General features: G+C 31.3%; 3 protein-coding genes across 5 annotated transcripts; 1 reads left to right on the top strand and 2 right to left on the bottom strand.

Moving 5' to 3' along the window:
- Positions 1-2,360: 2,360 nt before the first annotated feature.
- Caper (RNA-binding protein 39-like protein Caper) lies at positions 2,361-11,978 on the top strand. 3 transcript variants are annotated; one of them, XM_018538852.1, is made up of 9 exons: positions 2,361-2,513; positions 2,596-2,707; positions 6,262-6,326; positions 7,759-8,067; positions 8,792-8,996; positions 9,109-9,375; positions 9,533-9,708; positions 9,805-9,975; positions 11,352-11,649. In XM_018538852.1, exons 2-9 carry the CDS (start codon positions 2,618-2,620, stop codon positions 11,647-11,649), a joined length of 1,581 nt encoding a protein of 526 aa, XP_018394354.1. In that variant the 5' UTR covers positions 2,361-2,513; positions 2,596-2,617. The 3 variants fall into 3 exon arrangements, with proteins under 3 accessions (XP_018394354.1, XP_018394355.1, XP_018394356.1); XM_018538853.1 differs by having other exon boundaries at positions 2,593-2,707; XM_018538854.1 differs by lacking the exon at positions 2,361-2,513 and having other exon boundaries at positions 2,618-2,707; positions 11,352-11,978.
- A 2,709-nt stretch (positions 11,979-14,687) lies between these two features.
- LOC108773130 (2',5'-phosphodiesterase 12) lies at positions 14,688-17,657 on the bottom strand. The gene is made up of 8 exons (XM_018538851.1): positions 17,584-17,657; positions 17,141-17,500; positions 16,310-16,857; positions 16,039-16,178; positions 15,678-15,964; positions 15,452-15,607; positions 15,184-15,304; positions 14,688-15,080 (listed from the first exon to the last, which is right to left on the bottom strand). The coding sequence occupies exons 2-8, from the start codon at positions 17,426-17,428 to the stop codon at positions 14,818-14,820; spliced, it is 1,803 nt and encodes a 600-aa protein (XP_018394353.1). The 5' UTR covers positions 17,429-17,500; positions 17,584-17,657; the 3' UTR covers positions 14,688-14,817.
- Positions 17,658-18,245: 588 nt separating this feature from the next.
- LOC108773077 (retinitis pigmentosa 1-like 1 protein) lies at positions 18,246-20,589 on the bottom strand. Its single transcript, XM_018538795.1, has 3 exons — positions 20,305-20,589; positions 19,134-19,263; positions 18,246-19,076 (listed from the first exon to the last, which is right to left on the bottom strand). Exons 1-3 carry the CDS (start codon positions 20,421-20,423, stop codon positions 18,246-18,248), a joined length of 1,080 nt encoding a protein of 359 aa, XP_018394297.1. The 5' UTR covers positions 20,424-20,589.
- Positions 20,590-22,575: the final 1,986 nt, after the last annotated feature.

Below are 22,575 nucleotides of genomic sequence, written 5' to 3'. Positions count from 1 at the left end.
TACATATTACGTTACCCATGTTACTTTGACCACGGTATATTTTCTTATTTCATAAAGCAATAAACTAACAATTGAAATATTGTCATGGTTTTGAATGAGTCCATCTTACATTTGGCCTGCGTATTTCTTACGTTGCTTAGTTATGATCAACCGCTATGCTTTCTCCGCTTTCAATCAATCTAGCGAATTATTCATTGCGGGGCTTGCGCAATTCTTAATGAATCCATTTGAAACTTTGCGCCCGCACTTTCCGCGTTACTCTCAATCAATTACCCGAGCTACTTTTTCCTAAACTATAATCTTTAAATTAACAATTGTGGGGCTTCCACAATTGTGAAGTAATACAAAAGAGATTTTAACAACGCGCTTCCCGCGCTATCTATGAACATTTAACCATCTTACATTTTGCGATTTTGCAAAACGTAGGTTATCACAAAACTAAACTTTCTTTCGGGCATTCGGCCTGTTCTATGTAAATAAACGAATTTTCTCCTTTGACCTTCTGTCCTATACGACCGTGCACGCTTCGCGCGTTCAAAACAAAATTACTTAAGAAAGACAAGAAAGAACACAAAAAAAAAACTGTGAGCTCGTTTATCCCTCACTCTAGAAAAAAAAAAAAACTTAACTTTCTTTTCTTACACTATTTTTACTTATTCTAACCTTAAGCCTAATTTTTATATACTCCTATCCATTATGCTGCATGTCGCCGCTGCGACCTTTACAGCTCGAGTTGCGCCGGGCCCGCTCCGCGGAACCGGTCGCAATATACTGTGGTTATATATTTATAAATTGTCAATGAAATAAAAAGGCAATTAAGAGTCAATATTATTTGTGTGAACTAATAAAACATTTAATATATTATAAATTAAAATAAAATAACATTAAACTAAAATTTACACTTTAAAAGCGCACGCAAACAAAAGTCAAATCATAACGTTTCGGCTGCATATTCGAGCCATCCTCAGATGTACATACATATAAATATTAATTAACGCAATAAAACATCTTTAGTTAACGCAGAAAAAACAAGAAAAATACTATGATGGATTGTTATGTTCTAAAACGTTGAGTATTTCCAAAGAGAGAACAATTTAGCTCATCAAGCGATTGGAAGATCGTTTGTGATATATCCCTGTGGTACTAATAAGGACACAAAATTAACGTTATATTAATAAAATAATGTGATAATAAAATAATGTGATATATTTACTTTTCCAGAATTCTTTTACTATACTATACATATTTCCATTATTGATATACATTTTAGAATAAAATACACAATAATTATTACAATAGTAGTTAACGTATGTATCTCTTTGTCTTTATGCACTCTGCTTTTATTAAGTTTATACGCAAATTCGCAAAATTGTTCCTCTCTCACGATCCGTTCAACTCAATCCGATTACCTCCTGAGACAGGCACCAAAATCCGATTGAGCTAGGGAGTTTTTTGAAATGCACCAACTGAGTACCACTGTTCGATCGGATTGGAAATCCGACCATTTGTCGTAAACACCCATAGTTTTAAACGTAAGGCCGTAAGCCCGGATCCTCATACGGGCAACAGCGCTTTGACACCAAACGCTGATTGGTGAAAAACCGGTGGCGAGGGTAAAATTACCCCCATAACCCGTTTTTCACCAATCAGCGTCCGGTGTCAAAGCGCTGTTGTCCGTATGAGGATCCGGACTAAGACGTAATCAGTAAGCGAATTGGTCAATCACAGTAGAGACCGTAAAGCCGGTAGCGAATCCAATGTAAAGCCAGAAACACATAGAAAAACGTAAAGCCATAAGACGTAATTAGTAAGGTAATCGTAAAGCAAGAAACACATAGAAAAACGGAAGGCCGTAAGACGTTTTACGGCCTTACGTTTTTGTATGTGCCATGGGCTTAAGTTCGGAGAAAAAACTAAGTTCCGAAAAAATCCAACATGGCGAAATCAGGATCACTGGAGATGGGTCAATAAACATCCATAAGACGACCTAACACCTTTAGGAAAAAAGTTGGTCGAAAAGCCAATTTTGATTTTTTGCGATTCGCAGACGGTTTTTAAATAGTATACCGTCAAAATATATTAATTTCCGACAAATATAATTTCGGAAAATTCGACCAAAAATTTGAAAATAATTTAATTATTAACAAGTAAATAGAAAGTTTTTCTTATTTTATTATTTCATCACATTCAAATTATGCTGCGCTTAGAAGGAAATTTCAACAGCAATGATTGGTCGCGCCATATTCTTTCTTAGCCAATGAGAGTGACGACATCTTTGGCCAGACTCTCTAGTCGATGGCTGAATGAACGGTTGCTGAACGATTCATGTAGTAACGAGAGTCACTTCCGGTAAAGGCGTTAGGAGTAGAAAGAGAAATATCCATCAAATCCGGTATCGGCCATTTTATCTTGGATCTTCCGCTGATTCTGCTCCTTGTCGTTGTCGTGTAGCGAACAATTCTTACAGTGTAATCTGGGTCATAGTACGCTCTTATTTCGAGCGCTTGTCGTCTGTACGTTGTAGCTCGTAGCCGATAGCTCAACTCAAGAAACCGTCCGTAATTCACGTATCTCTATTTTCTTGTCTGCAAGCAGCGTGAAACTCTGTGGTCTGCTAATGCGTGGCGTTTCAGAGAGCTCCCCGACTCGCGTAATGGCGGAGGATTTGGATGTCGAGGCGATGCTGGAAGCACCGTACAAGAAAGGGGTAAGCCTTGCTTCTTTGTTAACTTTATAACAAACTCGGTTTTTTTTTTTACTTTCCTTTTTCTCTCTATCTCTTTCTCTCATTTGATCTCTGGATCGCCGCCGTTTCTGTCTCGTTCATGCTCGTGCTTCACATTGTAAGTACTGAATAGCGAGACGTGTTTCTTTTCTCTCTCTCTTTCTCTCTCTCTTTTTAAATATATACACTCGCCGCCGTATGAGAGAAAGGGAACCTACCACTCTCCTCCATCCTGCTATCTCTCGGTATATTTTTTTTTATATATTCTCTATTTCTCTGTGTGTGATATATGGATAGTTTTATATACAAGTATATATATATGTAGACAAAGTACGCCCTTGTATCTGATATATCAACTATTGATCAACACCTCCGTTTTCTGTACTTATAGATGGTACGTTACATGTACCCTCGCGCTCATAGGATGTGCGCCAGCGAGTTCCTTGCACTTGAAAGACTACGAGGTATTAAGAAACAGCAATCATCTAACATCATTCTCTACTTTTTTTTCCTGTCTCTTTCCTTCTTTCTGGTCACTCCGTTTTTTATATATTTTTTATTTTTTCTTACAAAGGTATAAGGTTTCATAAGATTAAAACGGACATTACACGCGTCATGGCGGTACACTGTCAAATGGAAGCAGTTCCGACAGTGATAATGATAACTCGTGGTAATCCATGGGAAGCTTCATGCTGTTAGTGCACGTGGTAACAACATCAATACTGTTAGAAAGGAGTCCCCAGAGGTCTTTGCGCCAAAAGCTTATGCGAATAAAAGTCGAATGAATGTGTAAATGAATGACCGAATGCAAGAGTGTATGATTGAAAATTTGCCAAAGCACATGTACTGAAGAATGTTCGGTTCTAGGCATGAATTTTGGTATTTGTGGGTCTAAGAATCTACTATCTTGAGCATATAGGGATTTATGAATTTGTGAACTCGTGAATTAAGCATACCATACGCGATATAAAATTGATCTAGTAAAATGCTTACATATATTGGATAAAAAGAAATTATTCTTGTATTTTTTGGTGCTATTTAATATCTATTTCTTGAATAATGTAATGTTTTAAGAAAATGAAATGATCTTATCTTTAAGACACATCATAAAAAGCAGAAGGGTACTTCATGTTTAATAATATTGATAATACAAATTAATTTGAATAATATATTTGAAAAGTAGTGTTTTATGATATTTTTTATGTTCTCAAGTAGCCTAAATATATCTTTGTTTTTCATATAAAATAAATTGTAATTATTTATCTTATTTTTACATAACAATTAAATATTCAATACTTCATTAATATATTATCAGACACAAGTAGAACTTGTTAAGTAAACCTTGCTGTGATTTATAAGTTTAAAATATTTGTAATGTTATTTTGTTTGTTTTCATTAATTTATTATTACTTATTGCTTGAATATTTTTCTTCATTTGTATAAAACCTAAAGTATTTTTTTATTTTTATTGCAAAAGTGTAAAATGCAAGTATGGTCACATCAAAATATTATAGTTACCAGGTGTTTTGCTAGGAAAAACGTATTTTACTTGTGATGAACGAGCTCATTTTACAAAATATCTAAACCTTGCCTATTGTTTTGTACAATTTGTAATGATAGCAATTTCCCTTCTAGGTAGTGACATCAGCAGATATCACAACACTTAATTGCAGTGCGACAGAAGACACGTCAGGCTTCCGAAATTTTTACCTTGCTTTTAGTGTATTTTGTATTAAATTTGATTTCTATATTGTTTACAAAGTGCCTATCTTATTAATCAGTTCTCAATATAGCTTGCAGCAAATTCAATTGGACCCATTGTGCTTTGGTGCGCATTAAAATCGTTGTACACAAATTATCATAAAGACATATTTATAAATAAACATAAAACCCGTTTAAAATATGAAATACTCAATACATTTTATTGTGTTAAAGGTAAAGTATGTATTTTATAATTAGAAATATTTGCATTTCACTTTTATTTTCAAATTGGTGTCCAATGGCTTTAATATTCACCAGTGTACATTAGTGCATCCAATCGAATTTGCCACTAGATATATAATATATATATCTACGTTTACATCGAAAACTTCAATTTTTTACAATACAGTGTACATAAACAAATGATAAAATTTAATGCGCAATAATTTGCTACTAATGTACTAAAAGTTTTCAACACTATATATCTATATGTAGTTTTTGTAAAGCTGGTCTCTTAGATATTGGATAGGAACTTTGTAAACATGTTTTTATATTTCAAGTTTGCAAATGGTCACACGTAAAATTATAATAAATTACCTCGGAAAATGGGATATTTAAATTCATTTAAGAAAATGTTTCAAGAATTTACTTTTGTTTTTCAAGTATAAGAATATTTGAGGTGCGTTTAGGGAGTCGCTATTAGTACTATATTCTATCTTTGGTTTGCGTTTAATGAACGAGAGATAGAATGATATAAATAGCGTTAATAGCGTCTTCCTGAACGCACTCTTCGTATTCTAAATGAAAGTATTTTAATCAAATGAATTATTGTTAGGATTATAAAAGAAAAAACAGTATACTCTTTGCTTGTATTGTTATGAATTAAATTGCTCTTGAAGTACAATGTAGATCGCATTATAACAAGAATGAAAGAAACATTTTCTGGCTCGCGAATCTATGCGGGTCTTGCAGAATGCTTATGGGTCAATCTTTTGCTCATATCAGAAGAAGGTGGGGGGGGGGGAGGGAGGAAAGAACGATGATGTAAAACGATCCCTGATTAACGAGAGACACACTCCCTAATCAGCAAGTACGCGCTGGTAATCGTAGGCTAGCGATTAGGAGTGCTCGCTCGCGTCTCTTGTGTTTACAATCCTTTTAAAATCGTGCTGTCTTTGATGAGGGCTCTCTTTTGCAGAAGAAAAAGGATGTGTGGTTGGCCATTGGTAGTTTAAACACCAAGGCATGCTCAACCCAAGATTGCAATGCTTTCCTAATACCCGATAAAGCGATTGGTAAGTTTGAGCCAGGTGCATGCGACCGTGTCGCATCGCTATGCTCGCCCCGTCTGTCTTTTTCTCTTTCTCTTACACACGCTCTCACGCTCGCTCTCTCTTCTCTTCTTGTACCTTCCCCTCCCTCAGCGCTCTCGGAGACCCATAGAGTTCTGGAGATAAAACGAACAGAAAAGATGAGAAAGAGCACGAGAATTGACGCCGACGTCTGTCTCTGTCATCCACCATCAAAAAAAAGAGCATTGCTTTTCCATAGCAAGGGAAGGTTGCTACTGTAGTACTGACAGGCGATACGAAAAAGAAAACATTGTCTCGTTCGTAATTTTCGTTGAATTTGACATTTGACAAGAAAACAAAAAATATAAATGAGAAAATATAAAGATATATATAATGTTATTGTTATTTTATACATATTTATAGTGAAAAAGACTATTATTATGAAATTTACTAACGTTCTACGATTTGCTTTTTGTCCCCTTGTTCGCGCGTCCCTGCCACATCGGCTGGCTGGCATGGCATTCAACTGTTTGCTGTTCGTAGGAGCAGGACTCCTCTTCCAAAGACAAGTCCTCCAAGGAGAATGGGTCTAGTCGCAAATCATCTGGGTGAGTAGAAATTTTTCTTGGACTATCTGGCTGTATTAAAAACTAAGTGGAGACTGTAGATGAGGATTTAATTGCACGATCCTTGTATCTAACTTCGAAGCTAAAAAAAAGAGTAGGTGACCCTACGTCCCGCATTAAAGCTTACTCGAATTTGGAGGTCTTGTTGAAACACGATTGCCTTGCTATCATTTTACTTTTATTTTATCATGTTTTGAGATTTTACTTGGGTCACTTTCAAAATAAACGGTTTGTACGAATCAGTACATCTAGATTATGACATTGAATATATAATGCGATAGTAAAAAAGGGTCAATGATAACAGAATAATGTTAATTAAAAATAAAAGATACTCAAGTTTTATAATTTATTTGAAAATTTACTTCAATGAAAAATAAGAAAAAATTTGGACCGTGAAACATTATTTCACTCAATTTTTTTTTGTATTATTTTGAGTATACTTTGTTGCAATAAAGACTAATTTTTACGGCTACATAGATTGTTAAAATTTTCGAAAAATGTGTCATTAAAGTTTATTGTGACTATTATTTGAGTATTATGTCAGCATAATTTCATTACTCCCGATAGACTATCGATTCAAATTGGAGTAAAAAAAAGGCTATATTGTGTTATTTCCCGCAACGTCTGTGATGTTATATCGCATTAGACACTTGCCTAACAGACCCATCTGAAGATTTATTCTCTTTGTTATAGACCCCATACAATTAGTAAATGCCGGTTAATTTCATAATTCCAAAGGTTAAACCCGATGATGGTAAGTATATAGGAAGAACATCTGTACTACAGATTCTCCTTTCGCGAAATCGATATGTATACTTATAGCTGTAAATAAAAAAAGATGACATAAAATTACAAAGTTGCATTGTGCTATCTCAATAATCGAGTTATACAAAACTCGATATTAAAAAATGACAAAAAAATTCGATAATGTAACTTTTTTTTATAACTGAATCATATGTCGAATTAAGAATGCATTTTTCAGTATTTCAATGTACTCATGTTATTTTATCATTATACAATTAGCATTTTTGTGTATGTAGAGATTTCCAACAGAATCATTTAAACTTAATCTACGATCTTCTTGATAATTTTACATTTTTTGTTTTTTGACTTTCTAAATGTTTTAATTTTGAAATAAAAACCATTTTTTTTATTTAATACAAACTGAGTACATATTAATACACATTTAATACACTATATAGATAAAAATATATTATATATTATATATATATATATATATATATATATACATACATACATACACATGTATATATCTGAAATAGTGATTTCACACTCACGTGACTACCTTGATTTCCATTTTGATACTTAAAGGTTCACCTTGAATATTTAAAGGAATATTCAATTCGTTTTGTTTCGAGCGAATCTTTTTGATTGAAGTATTTTTCTTTCGTAGGAAGAGCAAACATCGCTCGCGTTCACGTTCACGATCTCGAGATCGCGATCGCCGAGACAAAGATCGACGGGACAAAGATCGGGAGAGAGACAGAGACCGGGACCGTGATAGGGACAGGGATCGCGATCGCGACCGCGATCGTCGGCGCAGATCCAGATCGCGTGAAAGACGGGATCGTGACAGCGATCGGGACAGGGACAGGCGAGATAGAGATCGAGATAGGGACAGAAGGAGGAAGAGATCGTTAACACCGTTAACCCTACCTAGAGCCCGACCGCCGTTCGGTAAAGGTCACAGTCCGTTAGGAATGTAAGTATATCTGTTATATTTTTAAGACTCTTACAAGTAAAGTCTAATTAGTAGATTTTTTATTTCTTTTTTTGACATCGAAATTAAATGAAGAGTGCTACTGCTATTATATAATATATCAAAAAATGCTGATCTATTCTATGAGACTGCTATTCTTCATATAAAATTGAAATATTTAATTTTACTTAAATATTGTGTAATTTTTTTTTGTGTTTAATTAGGATTATCAAATTTTTTTACAACAGAAACTACATACATTTACATGAATTTTAGATTTATTATTTCATATAATGAATGTAAAATAAATATAAAAGTTAATATATAATTTTTTTTGTGATTATATATTATATAATTTTAGAATGAAGAGAGAATATAAAAATAAAAATTTAATTTGAATTAATGGAGGATATCAGTCATAAATTGTATATTAAAGTTTATGTAATTACTTAGAAATTAAATAATATAAAACATTTTAATTTTCTTATCTATAATCATATATCTTTTAAAATGCATAATTGACTAGATCCAGTCACGGAATTGTAATCTGTGATTTTGGAGGATATATTTATGCTATATCAATATGAATATTAATTTTGTTTTGGTATTATTGCATGTAATAACAGAAATTAATATACAACAATATCAAACTTAGAAATTAGAATTTAAACAATTTTTAATGTACTCTGTTTTTTTAATATTTACTGATTACAACATTTGTTTTTAGAAACGATGAATTGACACCAGAGGAGCGAGATGCCCGGACTGTGTTTTGCATGCAGTTAAGTCAACGAATTCGTGCGCGTGATTTAGAAGAATTCTTTTCAAGTGTTGGCAAGGTACAGGATGTCAGACTTATCACGTGCAACAAAACACGAAGGTTTAAAGGTATTGCCTATGTGGAATTCAAAGATCCAGAAAGTGTGACACTTGTGAGTATATTAATTGTTACATAATTGAAGATAATACATTTTTTCCCCTGAAGATTTTTCTTATTTAGAAACATTTTTTAAATGTTTCCTTGATCTTCATATTACTTTATAGGCTCTTGGTTTATCTGGTCAAAAGCTTCTTGGGGTGCCTATTGTAGTACAGCATACACAGGCTGAGAAGAATCGCATGGGTAATTCAATGCCAAACCTAATGCCTAAAGGACAAACAGGCCCAATGCGATTATACGTAGGATCTTTGCATTTCAATATCACAGAAGATATGCTTCGTGGAATCTTTGAACCGTTTGGAAAAATTGACAACATACAATTGATTATGGATCCTGAAACAGGGCGCAGCAAGGGTTATGGTTTCTTGACTGTAAGCTCCTCAGCATTATACACAAATGTTTTTCGTTAAATATATGCATTTTTTATTTATCTATATAATAACTGAATTAATATTTTTCATAATATGTAAAGCGTTGATATTTTTAAGATTGTTATATTGCATGAAATTCAAGATTATTATTTTTCAGTTTAGAAATGCAGATGATGCTAAAAAAGCATTAGAACAACTGAATGGATTTGAGCTCGCTGGTAGACCTATGAAAGTTGGGAATGTAACAGAACGAACTGATCTGATTCAAGGACCTTCTCTACTAGATACTGATGAATTAGATCGTAGTGGAATTGATCTCGGAGCAACTGGAAGGTACGTAAAGTAATAACAAAAAAAAAAAATCATGAAAGGAAAAATATGCGAACTGAAGTCACACTTCATTTAAAAATGTGTATATTATTTTTGCAGATTACAACTGATGTTCAAATTGGCAGAAGGTACTGGTCTGGAAATTCCTCCCGCTGCAGCGAACGCTTTAAATATGGCACCGGTGATGGCACAGCCACAACCACCACCTCAAGCCGCGCCCCCCATTGCGACACAGTGCTTCATGTTATCGAACATGTTCGATCCGCAAAAGTAAGTCACATATTTCCTTCTATCGAATAAATATTATATTTTGTACGTTGCATATTTGTAGACCTAGTGTCATGTGTACCATACTTTCACTAGGGGGATTATATTATGCTAAATAAAAAAATGTTATCATAATTGATTGATAACTGTTATCATAATTGATTGATAATTGTTATCATAATTGATTGATACATGCAAGCAATAATATATAAAATTAATGATAACACCCAGTGAGAAATGACAATGAAATCGACGTCGAATCAATGTCAATTCGACGTTAATTTGATGGATTTCGACATCGAATCGACAATTCGATCGATTTCATTGTCATTTCTCACTGAGAGCATGATAAACTTATTAATAAGTATCTTTTAAGGTAATAGTCTAATTATTGATGTGCAACTCAAGAATTTTTCACGTTGAATTTAATTCGAGTTTCATTGCTTTGTTTGAATCCGCATTGAATCGATTCATCGGAATGTAATTAAAAATTAATTAATAATTATAGATACCATTTCATGAAATGCTGAAAAACAGTGATTACATGGTTTAATTTTACTCTTAGTGTTCGAATAAATTCAATTTTCAACGTCATATTAAGCTTCAAAAATTAAAACTACTTATACAATATAAATTCACTGATGCTGCTTTTCAATGTTCAGCTATCAAGAATAGATTTAATAAGACTTCTTACTTCAATAATATGGCTGCCTTGTTTTAGTTATTAGCGGTATATATGATTTTAATACAAGTGATTACTTTTGCTTTAACGTTCAATAACTCGGTGAAAAAAAATTATACAACAATCAATAAAAATGAAAATTGAAGGTAAAGATTCTCTCTTTCGACTGCTGCAAACCGCATTTTCGTATAATTTTTACCTCATGCCATAGAATTTTGTAAAGTTTGTGAAAATCTTTCAGATTTGACGGATATCCATTTATGTTCGTATAACTCTGTAAAGTATCAGTCATATACAAATTTTTATTACAGATTTCGAAAGTAGAGACTTCAATCTTTAAAATGTTTTTTTTTTTTAATTTTTTTGTCTGTGATGGTTTTTCACCGAGTTACGATGTTCTGAATATTGCCGAATTTTTAGCTTGTTCAGAAGTGTTTTTTAGATTTTGTTGAGGATTGTATATATACATATACGTCATTAAACAATTTGAGAAATACGAGTATACAGCTTAATGACATTTAAATTAAAAAGCCATTTAATCAATAATAAATCACATTCTGTAAAAATATCTTGTGTATCTCTTAAATCTTTTTAATTTAAATATAATTAAAAATACTTGTTCGTAACAAACTTCATTTTCTTACAATTATAATTAAAATAAATCAGAAATTGTAATTTATGACATTATTGTTTCCAGTGAAACAAATCCTAACTGGGCAAAAGAAATCCGCGATGATGTGATCGAAGAATGTAATAAGCATGGCGGCGTTTTACACGTATATGTGGACCAAGCATCACCACAGGGCAACGTTTATGTAAAATGTCCATCAATCGCGACTGCTGTGGCGGCTGTAAACTCGCTGCATGGTCGATGGTTTGCCGGTCGCGTTATAACCGCAGCTTATGTGCCGGTAGTGAATTATCATTCATTATTTCCCGATGCAATGACCGCATTACAATTATTGGTACCGAGTGCACCGCGAAGGGGAATGTGATAATCTTGAACGAGCAAGCAACCAAGCGAGCGAGCACCGATCGTTGTCTACTAATGTGTAAATCCTTGCATAGTATTGCGTTCTTCTTTCTTACATACACTTGTTGCTGTCTGGTGGAATTGCATTTTTAATCCATTAAGAAAAAGAATGCACCCTGAACAGGTTTCTACAACAGGTTGCATGTTGTCACTTGTATCACGTTTCATGAATTCATTCAGTATTGTAAACGTGCGAAGTTCAATTCATTTCACAGCAAATATATTGTTCGCAAATAATGATACCAAAATTTGTGATGATCGAAGATTGTACGAATTTGTTTAATATCTTGCATTTGGTTGTTCTGACAAATGTGGATTAAAGAATTTATGGACTTCAAAATATATAATTTTCAAGTCACGTTGTATGTACATATATTTATATTATTTCATATTTTTTTATTTAGTTTCTCCTTGTATGAAGCAATGTAATATGAAACAAATACTGATTGTTCTGATTTATTTTTTTGTATATTGCAATGAATTATATTATAAAGAAATTACAAAATCAATGCTTTTTTTTATTTTGAAAGAGGGGCATATTATTTTGAAATCAGTTTTTGTCTTCTCCAAAAAATCTGCTTGAAGATCGCGAAATTATTTAAAAAAAAGCACAAGAAAATGAAATTAGATTATATTAACAATCAATAAAATAACTTTGTCTTTATGGAAACAATCGTGTTTGTTTTATCAGTTACAGACACCTGAGTGTTTGTTGGTACAGCGCAATGTTTCATTTTATGTATATCATTGTGTTAAGTTTCGCGATTGAAATAGCGTAACGTATTTTTGAATGTTTTAACGAAATATTCAGAATCGTTTATAATAATAGTCACTTTGAATAAAGATGGGAGAGGCCTCTCTTAATCCTTTCATTCCTAATTTAATTCATGTATTAAGTTAATATTTATGATATATGACACCTAAATATTGCAAAATAAAAATATCTTTTCAATTTTATATTGCCTAATTAATTAATTTTATCTAATTTCTATCAACTACTTGTACCCTTCCTGACACTTACATTTACAACTTCAATAATATGAAAACAATAAGTTGAAAGAAAAATATTGTCTAATTTAAATCTCTTTACATTCTAGGTTTATTTAAAAGTATAAAAAAGAATTTCACATGTTTATATTTAGGAAAGAAAGGATTGAAGATTGTAATGATTACAATACAACTTAGAGAATTATTTTATAGATACACTTTAGATTTGTTACATTTATACGGAAGTAGAAGCAAAATGTGTGATAAAAAGGTCTGTAGATATTAGAAATTTTCTACAATTTTCAGATAGGTATTTCGCAATAAAGTACTCTTCTATAATTGACATGATATTACATTAGAATAAGACACGATTAAATGTAATTGTGTTATATGGTCAACATATATAAAATATGTAATTCTCATTGTATAAAATTTTACTCTCTTCAACCGGTAAAATATAATAGAATTTTTAGTATCGAGATATATTCTATATCAGTTATTGCACAAAAAAAAGGACCAATTAAAGTAGATAATTTCATTTTTAAAACCGTAGGTAAATCTCATTGTTGGTGCTCTTATATTAAAAGAGTTGAGGTTGAAGTAAATAAGATAAAATAATTGATTAAAAAATAAAAATATAAATAATTTATATGAACATTCTCATTTATATTATTACATTATGATATAATTATGCTTTTATATTTTAAATTAATAAACAATTGTGTTTAAATCTAAGGCTGTACAAAATTCCAAAATTTACTTAATTCGCAAAATATAGTTAGAAAAATTTAATTTATCACTTTATTATTTTATTTACTACACTATTATAATATTTATTATAATATCATAATTAGTTATTGAATAACTTGTGGTATGTTTTTTTTCTCAATTAAATTAGATAAAATGCAAAAATTGTTTATAGATTTTACAAACTTGCAATTTAGAATAACTATGAGAGTTAAATAATTACACCATTATTATGGATATATACAAAGTTTCATGTAAAGCAATATATAACAATCACAATTTTCGAATCTTATGATAAAAAAAGGAAAACATAAAAAAATATATAATTTAATCAATAAATATCTATAAAAGTAGTTATCTATAAAACTAATTTTATTCTATTCTTTTTTTCTACATATATTATTAGATTTCTTTTTATGTGAAACGCTTTGTAACTTGGAGAAGTTGAGCTCTAGATTATAGAATTTTTATCCGTCACATATTTGTAGATAAATAAAAAGGTAAATACAAAAAATTCAATTTTTCTATTAAAGTAAAAGATACGAAAAACAGTTTTGTATTGTATATTAAAGTAAAAAGTTTGTGGTTCAAATTTGAAATTTTTCGTTATCTGCAGACCTTTACGAGGCGAGCTGTTGAAGAAGGTAATAATTAATCTGTATATAAGTTTTGTAAATTAACTCCATAGTGTTGTAGACATAAGTGACGTCATTTTTTTGTATTATTGAAATATGATGTATACTTTGATGACTATAAATGAAATAATGTGCACTTGAAGGATAACTTGCATGGAGTTGTGTACATTTCTGATATATACTTCTTTTAATCAATAATATCCGTTACGACTTGTTTCATATCTTAGAACAATTTTATTATTATTTGTTAATTGATATTAGTTAACTGAACAAAGTTATAAAATTATGTAGCATGCATTATTGCGGAAATGTAATTATTTTACTATTTTATCTATTGTTCAGGATTATGTGATGATCTGACATTAATGTGTGTATGTGTAATACATATGTATATACACATACACACATAGGATAAAAGAAGTAATCTAAATATTGTAACAAAATTTTCTTTTTATAAAACTTCAGATATCTGATATACAGTATGAATTAATCTGGCAATATATCAAAAACATGTATTCATTTTTAAATAATAAAAGACAAGATAAATCATTCAAACACTGTAGAATGTTCCAAGTGTCGAAACAGCGCTTAAAAATAATTAGTTTTACAATGATGCAAAAAGAGAAATTTTACGTAAACATTTTACTATAAACACTTTTGTTTGCATATTTTCTCTCATTTGAATGTGGACAGATTTAATTACTACATGTTTAATCATACGAGATATATTAGAGATATCATTTAGTAATTTTCACAATTTATTATGCTTTCAATTTTAAATCAGCGCATAAAGATATATGATCACTGGGAAACACCACAGACGGCAAACCTGTGTGAAGAGTAAGCTCTTCCTTACTAGGCATTGGAATCACTTGCTCCACTTCGAACTTGTCTCTCTCATAAAATATGTAGTCTAGACAAGCAGAGAATTCCGGCGTATAATTTGTATAATCCGGCGTGCCACAAGCGCTAGACATGCAAAGGTCCTGCGTTAAGGATATGTTTTTTATAACTTCTTCGGCATCTGGAAAAAAAAATCATAATTGCATGACAAAATACAGCGGGTAACGAAATCAGAAAGAAACGAATTTTTATAAGCTGATAATAAATAGAAGAGAGTTACTTACTGCTTTTCCAGTCTTCGCAAGTTTCCGAAACGTAATTTTTCGTTATCAATTGATAAATGCCACACTCCGGTACACTGTTAAAGTCCCCGCAAAATATTACACTCACGTTACATTCGGGATTCTGTTAACGTATTCACGACAGTTGTTAGTGATATAATACAAAGACTTTTTTATAAGATAATTTGCGAAAGTATCAAAATAATATTTCTAAATGTTTTTCTGGATACATCCATACAGATAAAAGATTTTTGTTGGAGAAAGTATCTACCTCTTCCCGTATCCTTTTCGCGACATCGTGTAGATATGTAATTGCATAATATCCTTGCAATAAACGTATATGATCGGCATCGGGTTTAAAATATAAATGCGTGTTGCCGACTACCAAGATTTCAGACCGATTCTCTTTCGATCGTAATGTCGTTACCTAAATCATTGCTAACGTTTATCCAATGAGTATATCTACTTAAAATCCTAATTACATCATACGTAATTACCTGAATGGTTGTATTTCTACCCAAAAATCTCTCTTTCGTTTTGTCATTGTCGATTTTAGACCAAATGGCAGCAAATTTAGGAAAATCAACGTTTTGAGCGATTATACTGTATTCAAATCCTAATTTTTCAAATCTATCTTGATTGAAAAATGTAGCGAGTCCTTCACTAATTTCATTCTTCGTAACGAACACACCGTCGTAATTCAGCATGTATAAAGAAGGTAACAAATCATATTCGTATATATTTTTATCTACCTCTTGCAAGCACATAATATCACTATTAAAACCTACAATAAAATCATAGAGATTAAAATTATGAAAATGATTTAAATGGCTTATTTATATTCTATTTATCACTCACCTATTATTTCTTTAAGTATCAACTGTTTTCTGTAACCCATATCTAACGCATACTGTGGACAGTATGGAAACAATACATCTTTAGAAAAATCAGAATCGGCATATGTATCTGCTAGTATATTATAACTTATCACTCTGAAACTATTTTTCTATGTTTAATATACAATTTGTAAATAAAATATATGTTTAATATATGTTATTATCATTTGTAATACAAATTCTTCCAAAACTTCATTCTTTCGAGTTAATCATCTTTTATATGAGTATCATACCTCCTACCCAATAATTTATGTTTTGTAAACTGATGTCGAATATCAAAGGGACATTCTCCAGGACCAGCTTCCACGACATTTTTTGACTCTACTTCCATCCTAGAACCTGAATCTGATTCATTCCGGGGTTCACAGCTAATTTTCAAATGACAACCAATATCAGTCACGCTAGGTACATATAGATATCCATTGCCTACATATGTCCACAAGTTTGGCTTGTTAACAGGATCGTTCCTATACCAGTCAAATGTCGATTGCTTCTTGTTAGTATATAGTGATTCAAACTTAGATGGATAGGTCGGAAAACCTGCCAATATGCATGATGGTAACAAAATTTTGGTAATATAAGGTGCATTTCGTTTCACTAAGAAGGTCTTCTCAAAAATGACCAGTTTTAGCTCTGCAGAATCCTGCAAAAGGCTTTCACACAATGTATCACCATCCACTTTGACATCATTCTTGAGAAGCATGATCTTTCCACTATTTACATTGTCTTTTGCCAAATCGGGTGCCTCATAAGCAGCATTCTTCTTCTTTCTTCTTTCTACCTAAAGAAAAAAGTTTTTATTTCTCTCAGGTATTTTTTATTTTAAAGTTTATCTCTAAAAAAATATTAATTCTGCAGATTTCAATATCTAATTTGTTTACAAATTGTATGAAAAATTCTATTTTGTATCATAACTTTTATTTTTCTAGGAAAATTCTTTTTCGATAGTATATATATACTTATAGATATTCCATATTAAAAAGTAATATTATAATTTCAAGTATAACAATAAACGGAAGTCTAATAACAAAGAAAAGGAAAAGAGAAGAAAAGAAAAAACTCACCTTTTTGTTTACGATCTTGCAAACGTTTGTGTCAACCCTTTTGAGGAAATTATTCACGCTCTCCGCGACTTGTCTGGAAAAGTTGAACTGACGGTCGATCATTGTCACCTCGTCCACGTAGCGAAACGAGATGTCAAACATATCGTTGCCTTTATCGTAGCGGAGAAATGCCTCGTTCATCTTTAGTATTTGTTTCGCTTGAAAGTGCTTACTGCGATACGACGTAAGGAACGGTGAAATTAGGTGAATTCTGTGCACAAGCAATTTAGCCGCGAACGTATTTCGCATTATAATCAATCGTGATTCATTCGGCCAGGAAATATCATGTAGATTCTTTTTTTTAGGACAGACAATTAGACACTAAAAACATATTTTTAATTAAATTAAATTATTAAAACAAATAATCATTACACAAAAATCAGAAAATGTGAGGTTACAAGTACCTTTTGCGGTGTTCTCTCAACTCTTTCATACACGCGTAAAAACCATGTAGATAGACGTAACTTCGACAAAGATACTCCGCTGTTACATTTCGGAGCATATTTTGAGACTTATCGACAACATATGGTAGAATTTTATATCGATAAGTACACAGTATACCATGGATAGATATTTGATGAAGATTATATTCTGTACCGTAGGTTTAGATGGCGCCATAAACGCCATTATTGTGTTTCTATCATAAGAGTTAGAACAAATCAAATTTTCATTGATTACACTGATTTTTACTCCCGATTGCTGTAAGTTGACTTGTAGAGAATATAGATGAGTTAAAAAATAAAACGCGTGAAGTATCTAGCATTAACTTCTGTTTATTCATATTGTCAGATTATTCAAATCGTTGATATACTTGATTAGGAAGAAAGTTATATTACGGATTTAAATTGATTCAATTGCGAAAGAGATGTGAAAGGTAAAAAAAGACATAAAAGTTGAATATATCTTTATAGATTACATTAACAAATTTTTAACTTTTTGTTTCAGAATATTTTATTTTCTCAAGAGAGACATTAATTGTATTCTATATAATTCCAGAGAAATTATATTCTATAATTAATTTCAATTTTATGTGTCAAGTGGGGAAATAATATTATTTATTTGTTTTCTAACTTTTTTCCTTATATTTTTCTCCTTTCGTATCTTGACTATTCTCTAATTGCGTTTCTTCCGATTTTACTTCCGCATATTTTTCCGATTTTGTTTCATCACGTTTTTCTGATTTTGTTTCTTCGCATTCTTCTGATTTAGTTTCCTTATATTTTTCTGATTTTGTTTCTTCATGTCCTTCTAATTTTACTTCGTTGATCTGTTCTGATTTCGTTTCTTTGTATTCTGCTCGAGGATTCCCTTTCTCGGATTTTTCTGATCTGGTTTCTTCACGATTCTCTATTTTTATTTCTTCACGATTCTGTGACTTCATTTCTTCATAATTCACTGATTTTGTTTCTTCACGATTCTCTGTTTTTTCTCTTATTATTTCTTCGCCATTTTCTGATTTTGTTTCCTCCGGTTTCTCTGAGTTTGCTTCTTTGCAATTCTTTGATTTTGTTTCCTCATGTTTTTCTGAGTTTGTTTCTTTGGAATTCTTAGATTTTGTTTCCTCAAGTTTTTCTGAGTTTGTTTTTTTGGGATTCTTTGATTTTGTTTCCTCAAGTTTCTCTGAGTTTATTTCTTTGGGATTCTTTGATTTTGTTTCCTCAAGTTTCTCTGAGTTTGTTTCTTTGAGATTCTTTGACTTTGTTTCCTCCTGCTTCTCGGATTTCGTCTCTTCGCATTTTTTAAATTTTGTATCACTATATTTTGCAAATATCGCCTCTTCAGTTTTAAGATTCTCGTTAGACTTTTTCTTAAACTCTTCTCTCTTTTTCTTTTTTAATCGCTCTTCTTTTGTTGAATATTTAACAGTCACACATGTCGGTATTTTTCTCTTAATCATCTGTAAATTTTCTAGTTTAATAATCACGCCATTGATCATTTTATAACAATTGTTTACCTTACGGGGCAATATTTTTTTGCTTGTCATTTTTTTGGCAGTCACAGTCTTATCCCAAGCTAGTTTTTCCTGCCACCAAATTCGTTGATATTCATTCGATAGTAGTTGTTCTATGCGAGATTCTTTCTCTCTGTACAAGAATAGTAAATAAAAATATTACTTATAATAGTATAATATTATTACGTTTATTATAATGACAAAATTAATAATTAAAATTATATAAAAATTGATATAGAATCTATAAATATAATAATAAATTACAATTTTGCTAAAATTTGAAAATTAAAGAAAAATATAACATAGAAAATTATTATTTAATAATATTCTTAAGTGCAAAATATTGATTTTTTTATTAAAAAAAAAAAGTAATTTTACACACACAATATTTTTTTTGAAGTTGAGATTTATTATATAATTTTGTACTATATCTTAAACAATTTAGTATCACAGATCATTAAACCTCGGTGAATAATTATTGCGAACGAAAAAAGTAAAAAAACTTTCTAATTTAAAGCTTGAGACTTGTATTTTAGCATACTTTTGCCATAAAAAAAAATTAATTTTACAGTTTTATATTTTAACAAAAATTATATTGTTCCCGGCAGTCTGCAGCTTGACAAAAAATGTTTTGTCAAAAAATTTTCTGCAAACTGTTGAATGCACAAAATTTTAAAGAACATTATAATGTAATGTTTATTAAGATTTAAAAAAATGATAAAAATACACATTTTTTAAAAACGCAGTTAAAAGCATGTTAAAGTACAAGTCTCAAACTTTAAAATAATCTTTTTTTATTTTTCATCTGCATTAATTCTTTATCCAGTTTCGACGATTGGAAGATTGTGCATTTTCAAGTGTTTTGAAAGTGTTTTCTATTTTTTGTTGAGTAGTGTATAATTAAAAATCATTCTGATCATTAAAATCATTCTGATAATTAAATTAATAAACATAAATTAGCATCTCATATTATTAGACGCATATTGTTTCTTATTTATATTTAAAAAAATGCGATTTCAAGTCGCAAGACAGAGAGAGAGAGAGAGAGAGAGACTAGAGAGAGAGAGAGAGAGAGAGAGAGAGAGAGAGAGATTTTAGAGAGAGAGAGAGAGAGAGAGAGAGAGAGAGAGAGAGAGAGAGAGAGAGAGAGATATGTGATAATTATAATTCATACTTTTCGTAGGATGGCACGAACGCTCTTGTTGTCGTATAACTCGAGGACACGATGTTGTCCGGTATCTTGCACGGTACTGCAGGAGTCCATGCTTTTAAACGTAAGTCCGTTGCATTCATACGGATGACCCGAGGGCGCCTTTGAATCTATCTATCCTGCGTCGGTTATTAACGGTTCGTCGCGATTTCTTCTCAGATTTGGCGAGTTCTCGCGAAGGTTATCGCGGAGGACGAGCCTGACAAATGCGTGGCGAATGCCGACTGTCGAGGCCGAATAACGAAGGAGGCTCTGGAATGACTGGAATGCGTTTTTCATTGAAATATTCGACGAGGTCACCGAGCGATTTATCGACTCGAATAGTTAATTTCGTGATTAATATACTTATAATGACTAACGATCAAACGATTAAATATGATAGTTGTTGTTTGTTTACATTTTTTATTTTACAAAAATAAGACATTCGTAATAAATAATAATATATTATAGCAATTTAAACGTATTATATGGCAACAATAATAATACATTGCTAATAGTATTATTCAATATTGAAAGAAAAATGAATGATATAATTTATTTAGAAAGAAATTAACATTATTTGCGTTACATGAAATTTTCTACACATTTGTATCTTACATTTTTTTTATTAGTGAAATTTGCATTATTTTAAGTCCAAAAATGTAGAATATATTTTATGATATAAGACATACACGTATAAATAGATAATTTTTTGCACTATTACAAGAACCACGTCTAACTCTCTACTGCCTGTTTCTTTGGACACATATTTCATCATTTTTTGCACTATTATATTTTGAAAAAATGTCCAAACTTTATGTTTGCGATTTTTTATTATAACGTGAAACAGTTTTCATTTTTTATTTATTTAAAAAAAAATTAATAGCCAAACACACATGCGCACACTCACACACACTTTATTTATATATCTTTTTTAATATACAAGTAAGAGATAAAGCCTCTGTAACGGTTAAAACTGGATCTTACATGTTTAAATATTTCCATATAATTTATATATTATATGTAAATGGATTTAGGGAGACGCTATTAGCGCTATCCGTGTTATTCTATCTTCATCGTTTATTAGAAGTAGATAGAATGATACAAATAGCGCTAATAGCGTCTCCCCGAACGCACCTTACGTAATATAGCTAGTCATTTAATGCATGTCAAATTGATTCTTCGGATTAAGAAACGTAAACAACTGAATTTAATTATTATGCATATATAAGTATATATATTTATTAAGAGACGACCTTAATAAATATATATAAATAAAATTGGAAAAGAAGTCCGCCACAGATTTCTCGTTCCCGTTGACCTTTTTTCTTTTCTTTCAAGTTATAACTGGTGATACTTGCACGCCGATGTTATCACGCTAATTATAGAAATACGTGTTAAGCGTATTAGTCGCTGTAATACACGAGTTCGGTCATTTCAGGTTACGCGCGATGACCGTGAATGCCGATGATTAATCTCGTGGTTTAATACCTTCACGCATGAGCGTGCGCAAACGGAACCCACGTTACCCTATGAATTAATGTCCTTTTATTAAGGGTTAGTTAACGCCGCGGGGTTAGTTAATTTTTCATTCGATGTGTCACCTCGTCGGCTTGATTTGTAAGCACAACGTGATGTAATTCCAGCGCTCATTTCATAATACTGGGCAAATCGGAGCAATCGTATGACCTTTTTTTGCTGATAATGTTTAGTCGTTCATTAATAAGATTGCGTAAACAGTTGCCACATAGGTTAATGGCCACATAATAATATATTTGGATATTTTATTAAGAATAATCTTAACTAATAGCGCGCAAAACGAAATCAATATCTATTATATGCTTTATTAAATAATATGTTTTGGGAGATAAATATACTTTTGTTATTAAATAATAAGAAGAGTTATTAATATATATATCTATAATTAATACAGAGATCATGTATCAGTGAAGAAGTCAATATCTGCGTAATTATGCATCAAGTAAATCGTGATTGGAGGAAGTAAAAGTTTCTTTGATCATGTTCGAGGAAGTTAATCGATTAAATTGTCTGCATTAATCTGATTAGCATTGCAAATCTCAATCCTTGGTCGTCTAAATAACACGTTTCAATCATATAAATCTTGACATATAATTTTCACCAATTTGCGGTTACATAATCGTATAGCTGTTTCGTCGCGAGAAAGTCCGCGAGATATCTCGTGAGAGACACAAAACCGAAAGTGGTCTTGTGTCGAAAAACGAACGGAGGGATGCG

This window comes from Cyphomyrmex costatus, unplaced genomic scaffold, assembly GCF_001594065.2.
Source record: "Cyphomyrmex costatus isolate MS0001 unplaced genomic scaffold, Ccosl1.0 scaffold199, whole genome shotgun sequence".
In the NCBI taxonomy this organism is placed as follows: domain Eukaryota; kingdom Metazoa; phylum Arthropoda; class Insecta; order Hymenoptera; family Formicidae; genus Cyphomyrmex; species Cyphomyrmex costatus.
Note: the sequence above shows the minus strand (reverse complement) of the source record. Positions and strands in the feature narration are given on the sequence as shown.

Excerpts from the sequence above, each read along its gene's own strand:
- Caper (XM_018538854.1), top strand. The coding sequence starts at position 2,618 with ATGCGTGGCGTTTCAGAGAGCTCCCCGACTCGCGTAATGGCGGAGGAT. Across the intron at positions 9,709-9,804 it reads GATCTCGGAGCAACTGGAAG|ATTACAACTGATGTTCAAAT; the intron begins GTACGTAAAGTA and ends TTATTTTTGCAG. Across the intron at positions 9,976-11,351 it reads AACATGTTCGATCCGCAAAA|TGAAACAAATCCTAACTGGG; the intron begins GTAAGTCACATA and ends TATTGTTTCCAG.
- LOC108773130 (XM_018538851.1), bottom strand. The coding sequence starts at position 17,428 with ATGCGAAATACGTTCGCGGCTAAATTGCTTGTGCACAGAATTCACCTA. Across the intron at positions 16,179-16,309 it reads CATAAATTATTGGGTAGGAG|TTTCAGAGTGATAAGTTATA; the intron begins GTATGATACTCA and ends ATAGAAAAATAG. Across the intron at positions 15,965-16,038 it reads GATACTTAAAGAAATAATAG|GTTTTAATAGTGATATTATG; the intron begins GTGAGTGATAAA and ends ATTTTATTGTAG.
- LOC108773077 (XM_018538795.1), bottom strand. The coding sequence starts at position 20,423 with ATGAATGCAACGGACTTACGTTTAAAAGCATGGACTCCTGCAGTACCG. Across the intron at positions 19,264-20,304 it reads TTCGTGCCATCCTACGAAAA|AGAGAAAGAATCTCGCATAG; the intron begins GTATGAATTATA and ends ATTCTTGTACAG. Across the intron at positions 19,077-19,133 it reads AAAAAATATTGCCCCGTAAG|ATGATTAAGAGAAAAATACC; the intron begins GTAAACAATTGT and ends GAAAATTTACAG.